Raw genomic sequence first — 13,421 nt, 5'->3', positions numbered from 1 at the left:
TGCTTAGTATCTTTTCTGCCTAGGATATTGCCATCTAGCACATGAATTATCTGGAAATATTTGAAACCTCTGCTTCTATAATGAATTACTATCCAATTTTTGTTGTTTGCATGCACTGAGGTCTTTAAAATACATTAAAAGAATACTCATAGTTCTTCTATACTTATGTAAATGCAGCTGTTGTTTAATTCTTTGAACAAGGTGATGTGTTTGAGATCCTGCTTGGCTTGTATTTATTTTTCTATCATTTGTTTGCTCAAAAAATCCCAAAATGCTTTGAGTGATGTGAATTTCCTATAGTAGATATTAATAAAATATAATGTTTGCTTTCATAATGGCATATATACTGTGTTTTAAGTAAGCCCGGTAGTACGTTTTGCTTTACAGAAGCCCATCTGGATTTTAGAAAATAGAGACGCAGAAGTGTTCCTTCTTCTAAGTGAGCATACTAACTGCTTTTTTTTTTTAAGATTTATTTTATTTATTTCTCTCCCTCCACCCCACCCCGTTGTCTGTTCTCTGTGTCTATTTGCTGCGTGTTCTTTGTCCGCTTCTGTTGTTGTCAGTGGCATGGGAATCTGTGTTTCTTTTTGCTGCGTCATCTTGCTGTGTCAACTCTCCATGTGTGTGGCGCCATTCCTGGGCAGGCTGCACTTTCTTTTGTGCTGGGCGGCTCTCCTTACAGGTGCACTCCTTGAGCGTGGGGCTCCCCTACGCGGGGGACACCCCTGCGTGGCAGGGCACTCCTTGCGCGCATCAGTACTGCACATGGGCCAGCTCCACACGGGTCAAGGAGGCCCGGGGTCTGAACCGCGGACTTCCCATGTGGTAGATGGACGCCCTAACCACTGGGCCAAGTCCACTGCCACTAACTGCTTTTTGATAGTGAGGACATCCCAAGTCTTATTTCCAGTTTCTTTATTAGGAAATGACTCCAGGGGGCAGAGGATTCTAAAATTGCAAACAATGGAAAGGAACTAAATTTCTGGAATGAACGTAGTATTGGGCATCTCACAATAGGGTGGTATGCTGTAGTGGAAAGAGCACCCGGCCAGAAGTCATAAGTATTGTTTGAAGCCTGAGATTGAATGATAAATTTTTTCAACCTGAAAAAGAAACTCTAGAGTTTATCTGGGAGGATAGAGCTGCCCATGGGATCATTTGAAAACTTTAGGTTTAACTGTAGGTGAAATAAAGATAAACAGATATTTTTCCACTCCAGGATTTTAACATACAACAAAAATTAAGGGGTAGGATGAATACAAAGTTCATTCCAAACTTATTTGACTTCTGCAGTTCCTTTCTCAAAATTTCTTTCATTTTTCTAAATGACAAAGAATTGCTAAAACTTGGTAATATGTCATCAAACAAAGGATTGAAGTTGGGAGCCAACAAAAATTTTGCTCATGTTTTTAGTTTGAGAAACCAGATAATTTTTTAGAATGATAAACTGGGAGGGTCAGTTTATAGAGAAATGTGAGTTTGATTTTTGACGATGTTGAATTTGAGATTTTAGAATGGCCAATCCCTTTGGGAAACAATGTGATTATTGATGGTGTTAGAAAGTATGATGGAATCTAAAAATATCGGATTTAACTAGTTATCAAATGCTTAAACCCTTTCTATAACAGTTTGAACACTTTTACTTAAATAACTTCCAATTACAGGAACTTCAAATCTTCTTCGGATGGCTTGGACCAATACAGGATTTTTCTTAAATCGAACCCAAATTCAGTGCCCCCTTAACTTCCTCCCATTAGCCCAGAGTTTTATACCTTTGAGACTTTATAGTCTAAATCAGCAATTATCAAACTATAGCGAGTATCAGAATTACCTGGAGGACTTTTTAAAACCCAGATTACTGGGCTCTTTTCCCAGAGTTTTGATGAAGCTTAAGTGGGTTTGGGCCCTAGAATGTGGATTTCTAACAAGTTTCCAGGTGATGCAAGTGATTCAGAGATGACCACATATTTATATATAGGTGTAACCTTTGTCTGACAACTTCTCAGATACATGAAGAGAACTGCTCTGTACCTTGAGTCTTTTTTTTTTTTTACCCCAAATTTCATCGAATTCTTTTGAACCTTCCCTATATGTCATGATTTTAAGTCATCCTGGTAGCTTAAATTTGGAGAGCTCTCCGTTGTGGAATCCTTAAGTAAAGTCAATAACTGGCCCCAAAAGTTTGCATCCTTGAATGCCTTAACATACTTTACACTAGTAAACATTTAAGCTTATGTGGTTGTCTTTTATATTGCTTCATAATTTACCTTGCCTAATTATCATAACCCCCAAAAAGAGAGAAATTTGCCTCCATATGAATGTACTTGGCAGCCATACTCTTTTTTTTTTTTAAGCGCTTTATCTACATTAGAAATAATTATTCAAAGCTATTTCTTCTGTTTTCAGGGGAGAATTCCTTCAAGATTGTAAGTTAAAAATATTCAGTATAAAGCAGACTAGGGTACTTAAGGTTATATTGCTGGCTTGCTGGTTAAGATGTCTAGAGACAGAGATCTCAGAGAAAGAATTTTCAACAATATACTTAATAATTGTTGTTGTTATTTTGTTTCTAGATTTATTTGCATTTTAAAAAGAACTATGGTAGCTAAAGCTTTGCAAACATCTTTGCTTATTTATTCAAGTAATTTTAGGAGTGGAAAATAGACCAAAAGGTTTGTGAAGTTGTTAGGATCTTGCTATACATTGCTCAGTTGCTTTTCTGATAGACTATACTAATTCACATTCCCACCAACAGTGCTGACAGTGTCTCTTTAATTATACCCCCTCCAAAATTGGGCATTGTAAAGTTTGTCTGATAATTTAAAAAACAATGTCTTCATGTGTTAATTAGCATTTCTTTAATTAAAAATGGTCAACTTGTGAGGTTGAACATTTTTCATATTCATCATGTTTTTCTTATGTTATTGGTTCCTTCATAAACATTGACCATGTTTTCCATAAGGTTTTAGTATTTTTAATTTACTTGTGCATTGACTTTCATGTCATCAATGGCAACTGTTTTTTCAGGGTTTTATTTTTCTTTCTAATTGTTTTAATATTAAGAAATTTTATATTGTCAGTTTTATTTGCTTTCTCGTATTTGTGTTTTGATCTAGAAAATATTTTCTCATCCAGATCAAATCAACATTTACCAGTATTTTTAAATAATTTTGTGTTAAAGTTTGATTTTTTTTAAAAAATGTAACTTTTGAGTATACCTAGAGAGTGGTATATAATGTGATATGGAGAAACAAATTTAGTTTTCATTATGTTTAGTTTCATATGTTCATTATGGAATATTTTCATTATTAAACAAGAAAATGAAAATAGAATATGTTCAATTATGTGGTGGCAATTATGAAATCTAAATGAAATTAAACTTTCTGAAACAGTGTAATAGTCTAGTCTTAAAACAGAGACGACCTAAACTCATCATTACCACTGAAAAAGTTATAAACAGATTCAGAGCCAAATGCTTTATTAATGATCTCTTCTAAAATTTTAAGATATAGATAATTTATATATATCTTGTATATTTACCTATCTGTACCTATCTATGTATATATACTCCTACTAGAAATTTCCCAAATCTCTTAATAAATCTGACATTGATATCAAAACAAAACCTGATAAATATCTTACAAAAAAGAAAATGGCAGACCAATTTTACTTTATGAACAGGGAAACAAAAACCCTAGATAAAACAAATATTTACTTGAAGTTTATTCCAGAAGTACCAAGGTTATTTAATATCTGGAAATTTAGTGTAAGTACATCAAAATGTAGGGAAGCAGATTTGGCTCAACAAATAGAGCATCCACCTACCACATGGAAGGTCCAGGGTTCAAACCCAGGGCCTCCTGACCCATGTGGTGAGCTGACCCACATGCAGTGCTGCCTAGGGGAGCCCCACGCACAAGGAGTGCACCTGGTAAGGAGAGCCACCCAGCGCGAAAAAAGTGCAGCCTGTCCGGGAGTGGCACTGCACACATGGAGAGCTGACACAACAAGATGACACAACAAAAAGAGACACAGATTCCTGGTGCTGCTGACAAAAATACAAGCGGACACAGAAGAACACACAGCGAGTGGACACAGAGAGCAGACAACTGGGAGGGGAGGTGGGCAAGGAAGGGGAGAGAAATAAAAAATAAATCTTAAAAAAAAAAATAGTATATCACTGAAAAAGGCAAGGTGAGTGAAACAGTGGCCATTGTGGCTTCTTTTATAAAAGAAATATTGGTATGTCATTGACTAATGAATCTTGGCCTAATCTTTGTTTCTAAACTTGTTTTAGTTGTTATTTATAAGCAGCATATACCTGACTTTCCATTTTAAATCCATTCTGAGAAACTTTAATCTTTTAACAAGGAACTTTAATTCATTTTTATTTTTTCATGACAAATATATTTGGTCTTTATGTTGTTTGGTTTTTTGTTTTGCTCTTTTCTTGGTTTCCTACTGTTGTTTTATTGTTAGTCTTATATTTGCTTTTTCTTATCCAGTGATTTGGTAAGGTGCACATTACTTTTTAATTTTTATAGTAGTTACTTTAAAGTCATTCAAAAAATTATTTAATCTGTATTTCAATAATAGTCAAAAGCAAGACCGAAGCAGATCCCTGCCTTCCTTACATAAGATAAAAAATTTTGTGGACTTCCCTTCTCTCTGCTACTTCTTCACAGCTACTTGGTTAATATCTGTGGTTTTGGAACCCAGTTATTTATATATTTAGATCTTCTTCTGTTTTTATCTGCTCTCATTGTTCTTAACAGATTATTTTAAAAAATAAGTTTTCCAGTTTTAGCTTCTCATTTTGATCTAGGGAAGCTCAACTGGATCATTTATTCAAGAGTTTCTTTCAAGGAGGGTATTTAGTAACGTGTTTCTGGGTGTTATATTTATACTGTTAACAACAACCCTCATCCACCACTGAGTTCACTCTGTTATACAGTCCTTAGATTATCCTCTAGCTTTCTTTCAATTGACATTTATATCCCTAGATTACCCCTTTCAGCCACAACCATATTTATAAATTAGCAGTGTGTGTTATACTCACTGTAATGTGTTAACCATCATCTCTATCCATTTCCACACATTTAGAGTTCTACATAAAAATTCTACATATATTAAGTATCATCAGCTCTCCCTTCTCAGCCCTCATTCTATCTCCTAGTAACCTGTACTCTCTAGAGTTTAATTCTAAGGGTTTAGTCATCGTACTTAGTTTATTGTATTAGTGAGATCATACAATGTTTGTCCTTTTTTGTGTCTGGCTTATTTCACTCAAAATAATGTTCCCAAGGGTCATCCATGTTGTCATACCCCTTCCAACTTCATTTCTTCTTACAGCTGAATAGTCTTCCATCTTAGGTATATACCACATCTCTTTTCTTTTTTTATCCTTAGAAATAACTGTTTCTTAATTTAGAGCTCTTTTCTCTATCCTCCAGTATCATCATGTTTCTAATAGTTTTCATCTCTTAACTTTTTACTCTGCATTTCAGGACATCTTTTAAAGTTTATATTCCATATCACTGAGTTAAATTTATCATAATGTTCTTTTTACTCTTGCTTCCTCTAATGCAATATTTTTCCTCTAATGCAATTTTAATTCTTTTTTTTTTTTTTTTTTAAAGATTTATTTATTTATTTAATTTCCCCCCCTCCCCTGGTTGTCTGTTCTTGGTGTCTATTCACTGCGTCTTGTTTCTTTGTCCGCTTCTGTTGTCGTCAGCGGCACAGTAAGTGTGGGCGGTGCCATTCCTGGGCAGGCTGCTCTTTCTTTTCACGCTGGGCGGCTTTCCTCACGGGTGCACTACTTGCGCGTGGGGCTCCCCCACGCGGGGGACACCCTTGCGTGGCACGGCACTCCTTGCGCGCATCAGCACTGCGCATGGCCAGCTCCACACGGGTCAAGGAGGCCCGGGGTTTGAACCGCGGACCTCCCATATGGTAGACGGACGCCCTAACCACTGGGCCAAAGTCCGTTTCCCCAATTTTAATTCTTAATTCTTTTTCATCTTTGCATCTTGGTCTGTCCCCTTTCTATTTCAAAGATAAGAAATCTTTTATTCTACTGATGCCAAATAGTTTTCTAAAATTTTGTTCATGATTCCTATTTTTAGATGAGTTTCCTCTCTTTGAATCAGCAGAACGCTGTTTCCCAAGATGTTTGCCAGAAGATAATGCATAGATTATCCCCAGCCCCACAGTTTTTCTCAATTTAAGGGCTAATTGGGTCATTTTTATCTGTAGCTGTGCATATTGTTATATACCTCTCCAGCTCAGTTTCCAATGTCTTTAATGGGGTTTTCTTCTCTAGTATTGCCTGGCCCGTGTGAGTATGTAGAAAAATAACTGCCTCATATTCACTACCAGTCAAGGTCCTTAATTTCTATTCCACAGACATTTTTCATGGGGGGTGTCTGTCTGTCTGTCTGTCTGTCTCTCTCTCTCTCAGATGGAGTTCACCATTTCAAACCCTTCTCTACTTCTTGCCAAATTGTTTTCTGGAAATTTAGTCTTTGACTAGATAAAGAGAGAGTAGTAATGGGGGTGAAAGGTAACAGGAAATAGCACTGGCTACTGTCTGCCTCAGAAAGCAGCACCCATACAATAGAGAAACAGCTGCATGGTATTCTCCTAGTACATGATTTTCTGTTTGTGTTTCTGAATCAGAAGTTAGCTAGTGAGGGAGGATCAACAACCATTGTACCTACTTGAATGCTGCCTGCTCTCTCTCTTATAGGGTACCTCTTGGGTATTTTCTCATTTGTGGTCCATTGGCTTGTGACACCTTAATTTATTCAATCATTCAGCCAGTATTTATTGAGTTCTTACTATATGCCAGGCACTTTGCTAGGATACTGATTATATATCATGTTGAACAAAATAGTGTTTCTTCCTTCATTGACGATGAACATAATTTCAGGATTTTGTCAGTGATACATTTTGGTGATGGTGTGATGTTTTATTTCCCCCTTCTTTTTCTTCATAAGTATTTTCTGGAAAGTTAAGGAAGGCTGTATTAATATTACAAGTTAGATACCAATTTGCTTTCTTATATACTTTTTTTTCCAAGTTGCTTTAGATATAGGAAATAATTTTTATGACTGCAGTGTTCATTATTCTTACCCTAAAAGATTATTCTCTTATACCTCTCAATTCAATTAATTTACTGCTGTTCTCACATTTTAAGAAAATTAGATGAGTAAAATTATCATATTATATATTTTATATAATAATTTCAATTGATATTTTTTAGCATAATTGTACTCTAGCTTTCCTTAGAGTTTTCTTTCTGAAAAAAGGTTCATCTGTCTTTGAAAAGTAATTAATAAAACTGCATTAAGTGAAAGATGAAGAATTTGGTCAGTTTTTAACTTTATTGCCTGGCATTTATAATTAATAAAGCATTTGTGGTGATTTTTCTCACCACTTTGCACATAAGGAAATAAATACAGATTTAATTTTTGTGCGTGATTCTTGTATTCAAAGAAAACTTATTCTAGAACCTTTAATATTTAACATTTCCAGTAAATATTACAAGCTTTTAAACATCCCTCCCAAATCATAGAATTTAGCATATAAAAATACAAGAAGCACAAAGTGCGCATATACCTATAAGTGTGAAATGTAATGAGCAAAGCAATTGCTTAATTTTAGTAAATAAACCCATAAAAGTGAAATAGAATATGGAACTTAGACAATTTGCATAGTTAACATGTTTATATAATTTATAATGAAGTTATTGTCAGGGAGCTTTACACAAACCAGTTCATGGCAATTCTAAGTAATAGCTCATTTTAATTTTTCAGACTGCCCAGTATTAGAAAGCAAGAATTTTTCTTTGTGCACTGGTTGAGGCAGAATCACATTTATAAGATTGTAGTCATCTTGAGGGTAAGAACTATATAGACAGCAGCAGAATGCTATAGTCAAAAGATATATGTTGCTTATGATGCCCCTCAAAATAGATCCTTCTTCAAAAGAAATGTATATTCCTTCGTTTGTAATAATATTAATAGCAATTTTTGTTTTAAAGGTATTGATCAGATTTTGGGAGTATTTTCATGTTAGCTACACCTTTTCGAACCAGTTTGTTCACACCTGGGACAATTGTGTTAAATCTGTTGTTGTAGAGAGAGGGAACAACTTCATGAGGTGAAATACAGAGTATGTTGTTCACAGCTCTTTCACCTAGGGATTAGAAGTCTTTCGCCCGTTCCCCACTCCCCGCCTCCAATACCTCTCTCTGTATCTGCAGATGATCCCATAGCCCTAATCTACACGCTATCTTTAGCTGTAAATCAAGAAGCTCAGAGAAATTGATGTTGGTGTTGATCCTTCCGTTAATTATGCTAGTCCAGGAGCATTTTACATTTACTTTGTGGTAAGAAATATATCTAATTAGTGCATTAGAGTAATGTTGTAGCTGAAGTAGTTTAGCACTGCTGAAAGACTCCTGAAAGACTCTAAGCTGTATAGCCATTGGAAACTTCCCTGAGTACTAAGCCTTATCAGTTTTCTACCACTTTGATATTAGCAAACTTTTCATTATTTGCCTTGTAATTGAATAAAAGGATACTTGAGGTGTTTTTCTAAAACTCTTTAAAAACAATCAAGTTTATGTGACATGTAACTTTAATTTTAAGTTCATAAACTCTCTGTATTTATAGTGATTGATATACTTATTTCTAGGGGCCACCTACAGATGCTCCTGCGGTGGACACAGCAGAACAAGTCTATATCTCTTCCCTGGCACTGTTAAAAGTAAGTATTGAATGAAGTTACTTGTTTTAGAGAGTTCTATTACTTTCACTGCATCGTTTGTTTTGGAATATTACCTTAATCCTGTCAGCTGTGAACTTTTATTGTTTTAGGTTTATCTATAAAATAGACTATTTCCACTGACACAAAATTCAGTTATTTTCAAAAGGATCGTAGTTCTCAAAGAAATGAACTTTGTTTCCACATACTTTCGTCTTTACAGATGCTAAAACATGGTCGTGCTGGAGTTCCAATGGAAGTTATGGGTCTGATGCTTGGAGAATTTGTTGATGATTACACCGTCAGAGTGATTGATGTGTTTGCTATGCCACAGTCAGGAACAGTGAGTACTTTTATGGTTGCCTGCTGCAAGTAAATGTGTTGCTTTGCTTTTTTCTTTTCCTATGCAAAATAACTTTTCATCATATTATATTGTAATTAATTACAAGATATAGAAATTTCTAGACTATCTAATTAAATAATTTTTTCAAGGCTCCATGAATCCTTGCAGGTCCACAAAATTAGTGATGCTAATACTGCGTCCCTTTATTCATACCTTCAGCTTAAATAGCATGACATATGAGATTTAGATTCTTAATTCATGTACATTTACTAACCCTTATATTTTGTTTCCATTATTTTGAAATATGTCCCTTTTTAAAATGTTCTACATATGGTGATAAATGACTTTTAAGCATTACTATTTAAAATGTTAAGTGTAAAAAAAAACAAAAAGCGATAGAGAACCTTAGTTCTTTTTGCCCAGGCATCATAATTTATTTACAAAAGAAAGCAAATGATGTAGATTTTGAAAGTCATCTACTCTGTTTAGAAAGCATTCTTCTTTCTGAAGATTTTTTTGTTTTTTCTTTTTTTGTATAATTCATTGAACTTGGGTTCACAAATGTGTATTCAGATTTAAAGGAAATGGCTCCAAATGATATCCATTTTACCTGTCTTCTTAAAAAAGCAAATAACATACATAACCTTCCTAGCTACTTGCTAAGAAAAGTGTAGTATGTATATTTTTCTGATGGATTACATTTCTCTTATTGAGCCTTATATAATACATGGATTAAAGAAATTATTGTCATAAACCTGTTTGTTCCATTTAAGGTTCTTTTAAGTGTTACTTTGATGAGGTAGACACTAGAGAAAGCAAATTATATTTTAAAATCATATATATATATAATTTAAGATAGGGTAGTTGGCTAGAGAATGCAAAAATATTTGTAAATAATGCAGAAAGTAGAAAAATATGCACATTTAAACATCTTTAAATAGATCAGTTATTCAAGTCAACAAATTTGGGTCTTCTGATTTTGTCCATCTGGCAAACCATCATATTTCCTTTGTACGTTTGAAAATAAGAGAAACATTCTTCATATTTAGATTTACATCTTAGACTATTATTACTTGTAATTACCTTTTTCTGTCAGAATATATAAAATGCATAATAACATTAACTGATTTGTGATTCATGTGGCCTTTATATAGAAATCTGTTAAAATAATTGGTTCTTAGGCTTTAATATCGTTATTTCATTTTATATAATATAAAACAGACAATATAAAATGGATGATTTTGATCCCCATATTCATTGTATGTAGTAGAATTAGAAAGTTTTCTTCCTGGCACAGTGATCAGCAAACTTTTTCTATCAAGGGTCACATATATCTCTGGTACATATTCTACTTCTTGCTCTTTAAATATTCCTTAGCGCTTTCCAAATGTCAAAACCATTCTTAACACGTGGTTCCTGTGTTACAGACCCGTGTTCTCAAGGATATACCAGAAATACTGTTAATTTTGGTGGGAAGAAAGTACTTAGGTTTACTGGTTTGTTTTAGAGTAGGCTTAGATTCCTGATATTAGAAGAAAGCCTTGTGAAAGCTATGATGGCAGTGGTTTGATCCAGAGAAATGATATGAGCCATTTTTATTCTTCCGTGTTCTAAAATCTAGCAAAATAATTAAAAATTTTAAAAATGGTTTAACTCGCAGAATAATACAATATTTAAAATACTTGGTTACTGATTGTCTTTAGGGGGGAGTTTCTTAGCGATTGCTTTCAAATTTGAGGCAATATTCAAAGGTGCATATTTCCCTCAAACTGCTTAATCTACTAAGTAGTCCAAACTGAAGTAATGAACTTCCTCCCTTCCCTACAAAAAATAAAACCACAAACTTGGGAAACTAATAAATGATTCCCTTCTTCAAAGTATTTACATTATTGAAAAAATACTTGGGACTGTTTTATAATAACCAAATAATTGTAGAACTTTGGATGAGATGGAAGAGACAGTCCATAACATTATTTAGTATCAAATATGGGTATCAAAACCTATAAAAAGATGTAAGTATCCCAAAATAATATACATAGTTAACTTTCAGAGCTTTTTGTTCATTTACATTATAATGTAAAGTTGTCCTTTTTTCGCCCTGCAAACATATATAAGCTAAGCATTTTTCTTTCTAACCAGGGTGTCAGTGTGGAGGCAGTTGATCCAGTGTTCCAAGCCAAAATGTTGGATATGTTGAAGCAGACAGGAAGGCAAGTATTTTAAATGATCATATAAAGAAATAATGGGCTTTAAAAATTAAATTACATTTTAAAAAATAATGGGAAATATTTTCAGAAAGTATCTCAAAATTACGGATTTTATGAGATTAATTCCTAGAAAAAAAAGTCATGTGGTTGATGTAAAAGTATCTTTTGTATCAGCACTCTATGCCACCAATCTAATATATCTTCTCTAAAGAATCAAATTTATCAGGAAATTGCTTCTTATTAAGATTCTTGATTGTGCATAATTAGCTTGGGCTGTAGTTTCCCTCTCTTTAGCTTAAATTACTATCTAGTCACTTCTCATTGAAAGAGCTTGTGTTTTCTATGTATTAAACAACTGAACGAGATTCTAAATAATAGTTATGTCTCTAGGCATATGAATTTTAAAGACAGGGCAAGTAGAATCCAAATAACCTTCAAGTTTTTTTCCCCTCTAGATACATTTTTCAGTAGTTGTCATTCTCTTGCTCAAATTCTTCTACTGTGGAAAAAACTTCAAAATTAATGTTAGCAAAAGTCTCAGCAGCTGAGCAGAACAGTGCAAATTGGTTTTTGACTGAGTTCCTAGTTCTACTGCTGGTTTAATTGATATTTAATCCTTTCACAACAGTGGATCCTGGTGTCCATTGTTAAAAATGTACTCTGTGCCTGGAAAATCCAATGCCCAGAGCTAAGGAGTTAAAGAGTAGATATTTACTTGAATGCTGAAAGGGTAAAAACTGGCTCTGAGAAAGTGTGGTAACAAGGTGAAAAACTGAAAGCCTTATCTACCACTGCTAATGTGCATCTCTTAATGATAGCACTCCTTTGTCACACTTACTCATTTCCATGTTTGCTGGGTAATATGGTGTATGATTTCAGTGTTTCTAATGGTGCTTTTTCACACCTGTGTGTTTTTCATCTCTTCTTAATTTATACCCTGTTAGTGTGTTGTTTCTTCTCATATCATAAATGCATTACTTGTTCTGTTTTGAGTATCTGACTGCCCTCTTTGTTTCAGGCCTGAGATGGTTGTTGGTTGGTATCACAGTCACCCTGGCTTTGGCTGTTGGCTTTCTGGTGTGGATATCAACACTCAGCAGAGCTTTGAAGCCTTGTCGGAGAGAGCAGTGGCAGTGGTTGTGGATCCCATTCAGAGTGTAAAAGGAAAGGTAGCGTAGAAACTATCTTTATTAGCATCCACTACCACATTTGATTTACATATAAGTTAAGTAAAACTCCATTTTGTTTAAATGCAGTGTTCTTAATTACACAGAAAACTCCCGTTTACTTAAAAAAAGAAATAAGAACTCTGAACAATTATTAGCAATTTAATTATTTAAATATTTATATTTTAATGAACTGTTATAATCAGGAATACTTATCTTTACTTTTAAATTTTTCATAGAGTTAGGAAAGTTAAGCCATATTAAAATACTGCAGTGTACCCTTTATTAATATTTTAATAAACATTTCTCTAGCTTTATTTTCAAGCCCTGAATTCAGACTCTCTTTTATATTTTACAGACATTGTATAGGACATATTCTCACGGTATATATTCCAAATATTTTAGATAAAACTTGCCTCAAAGACTTGATATCAACCACTCACATTTTTGGAGTGACTATGCAGATGAATGATTAAAATATGCTAAATGAGTCTGAAAAGAGATTAACTTGCAAAGCATATTGGATTGTAGTTCTTTGTTGAAATCTCTTTTGTTCTTTTTTAGTTTTTTTTTCCATTCGTTCGTTCTTCCTTTTTTTTTTTTTCTTTTATTTCTTTCTAGCCCCATATGCCATTTTCCTATTTCCTGCCTCATGACAGCAGGGAGCAGCTCTATTATCACCTTCACAGAGCTGTCTGCAAATGTGAGAGGCAATTCGATTTTGCTCAACCACAGGGAGAGTGGATTAGAAAAACTACAGAACATAGAGAAATTGGCTAGGTGGTTACTGCTTTAAAATACTGCTGAGGTGTCTTGTTTGAGCATGTACTTCTATTGTAGTGTAGAATAATTGTTAAAATAAAAACAAAATACATTTATGCAATCCTTTTTGTGCAGTTTTTACAAATAATTTTTTAGAGCACTTAATAA

The 13,421-nt window shown here is 34.0% G+C and overlaps 1 protein-coding gene across 2 annotated transcripts in view; it reads left to right on the top strand.

The window, feature by feature from the left end:
- The window catches only part of PSMD14 (proteasome 26S subunit, non-ATPase 14), a 111,625-nt gene that overhangs the window by 45,005 nt on the left and 53,199 nt on the right, over positions 1-13,421 (top strand). For both annotated transcript variants that reach the window (XM_004464412.5, XM_058300763.2), the window contains exons 4-7: positions 8,707-8,778; positions 8,999-9,118; positions 11,258-11,328; positions 12,344-12,494. In XM_004464412.5, coding sequence (XP_004464469.1) covers positions 8,707-8,778; positions 8,999-9,118; positions 11,258-11,328; positions 12,344-12,494 — 414 coding nt within the window. The remainder of the gene's footprint in view (positions 1-8,706; positions 8,779-8,998; positions 9,119-11,257; positions 11,329-12,343; positions 12,495-13,421) is intronic.

This window comes from Dasypus novemcinctus, chromosome 7 (genome assembly GCF_030445035.2).
Source record: "Dasypus novemcinctus isolate mDasNov1 chromosome 7, mDasNov1.1.hap2, whole genome shotgun sequence".
NCBI lineage: Eukaryota > Metazoa > Chordata > Mammalia > Cingulata > Dasypodidae > Dasypus > Dasypus novemcinctus.
The sequence above is the reverse complement of the archived record's forward strand: the minus strand, read 5'-3'. Positions and strand labels throughout refer to the sequence as shown.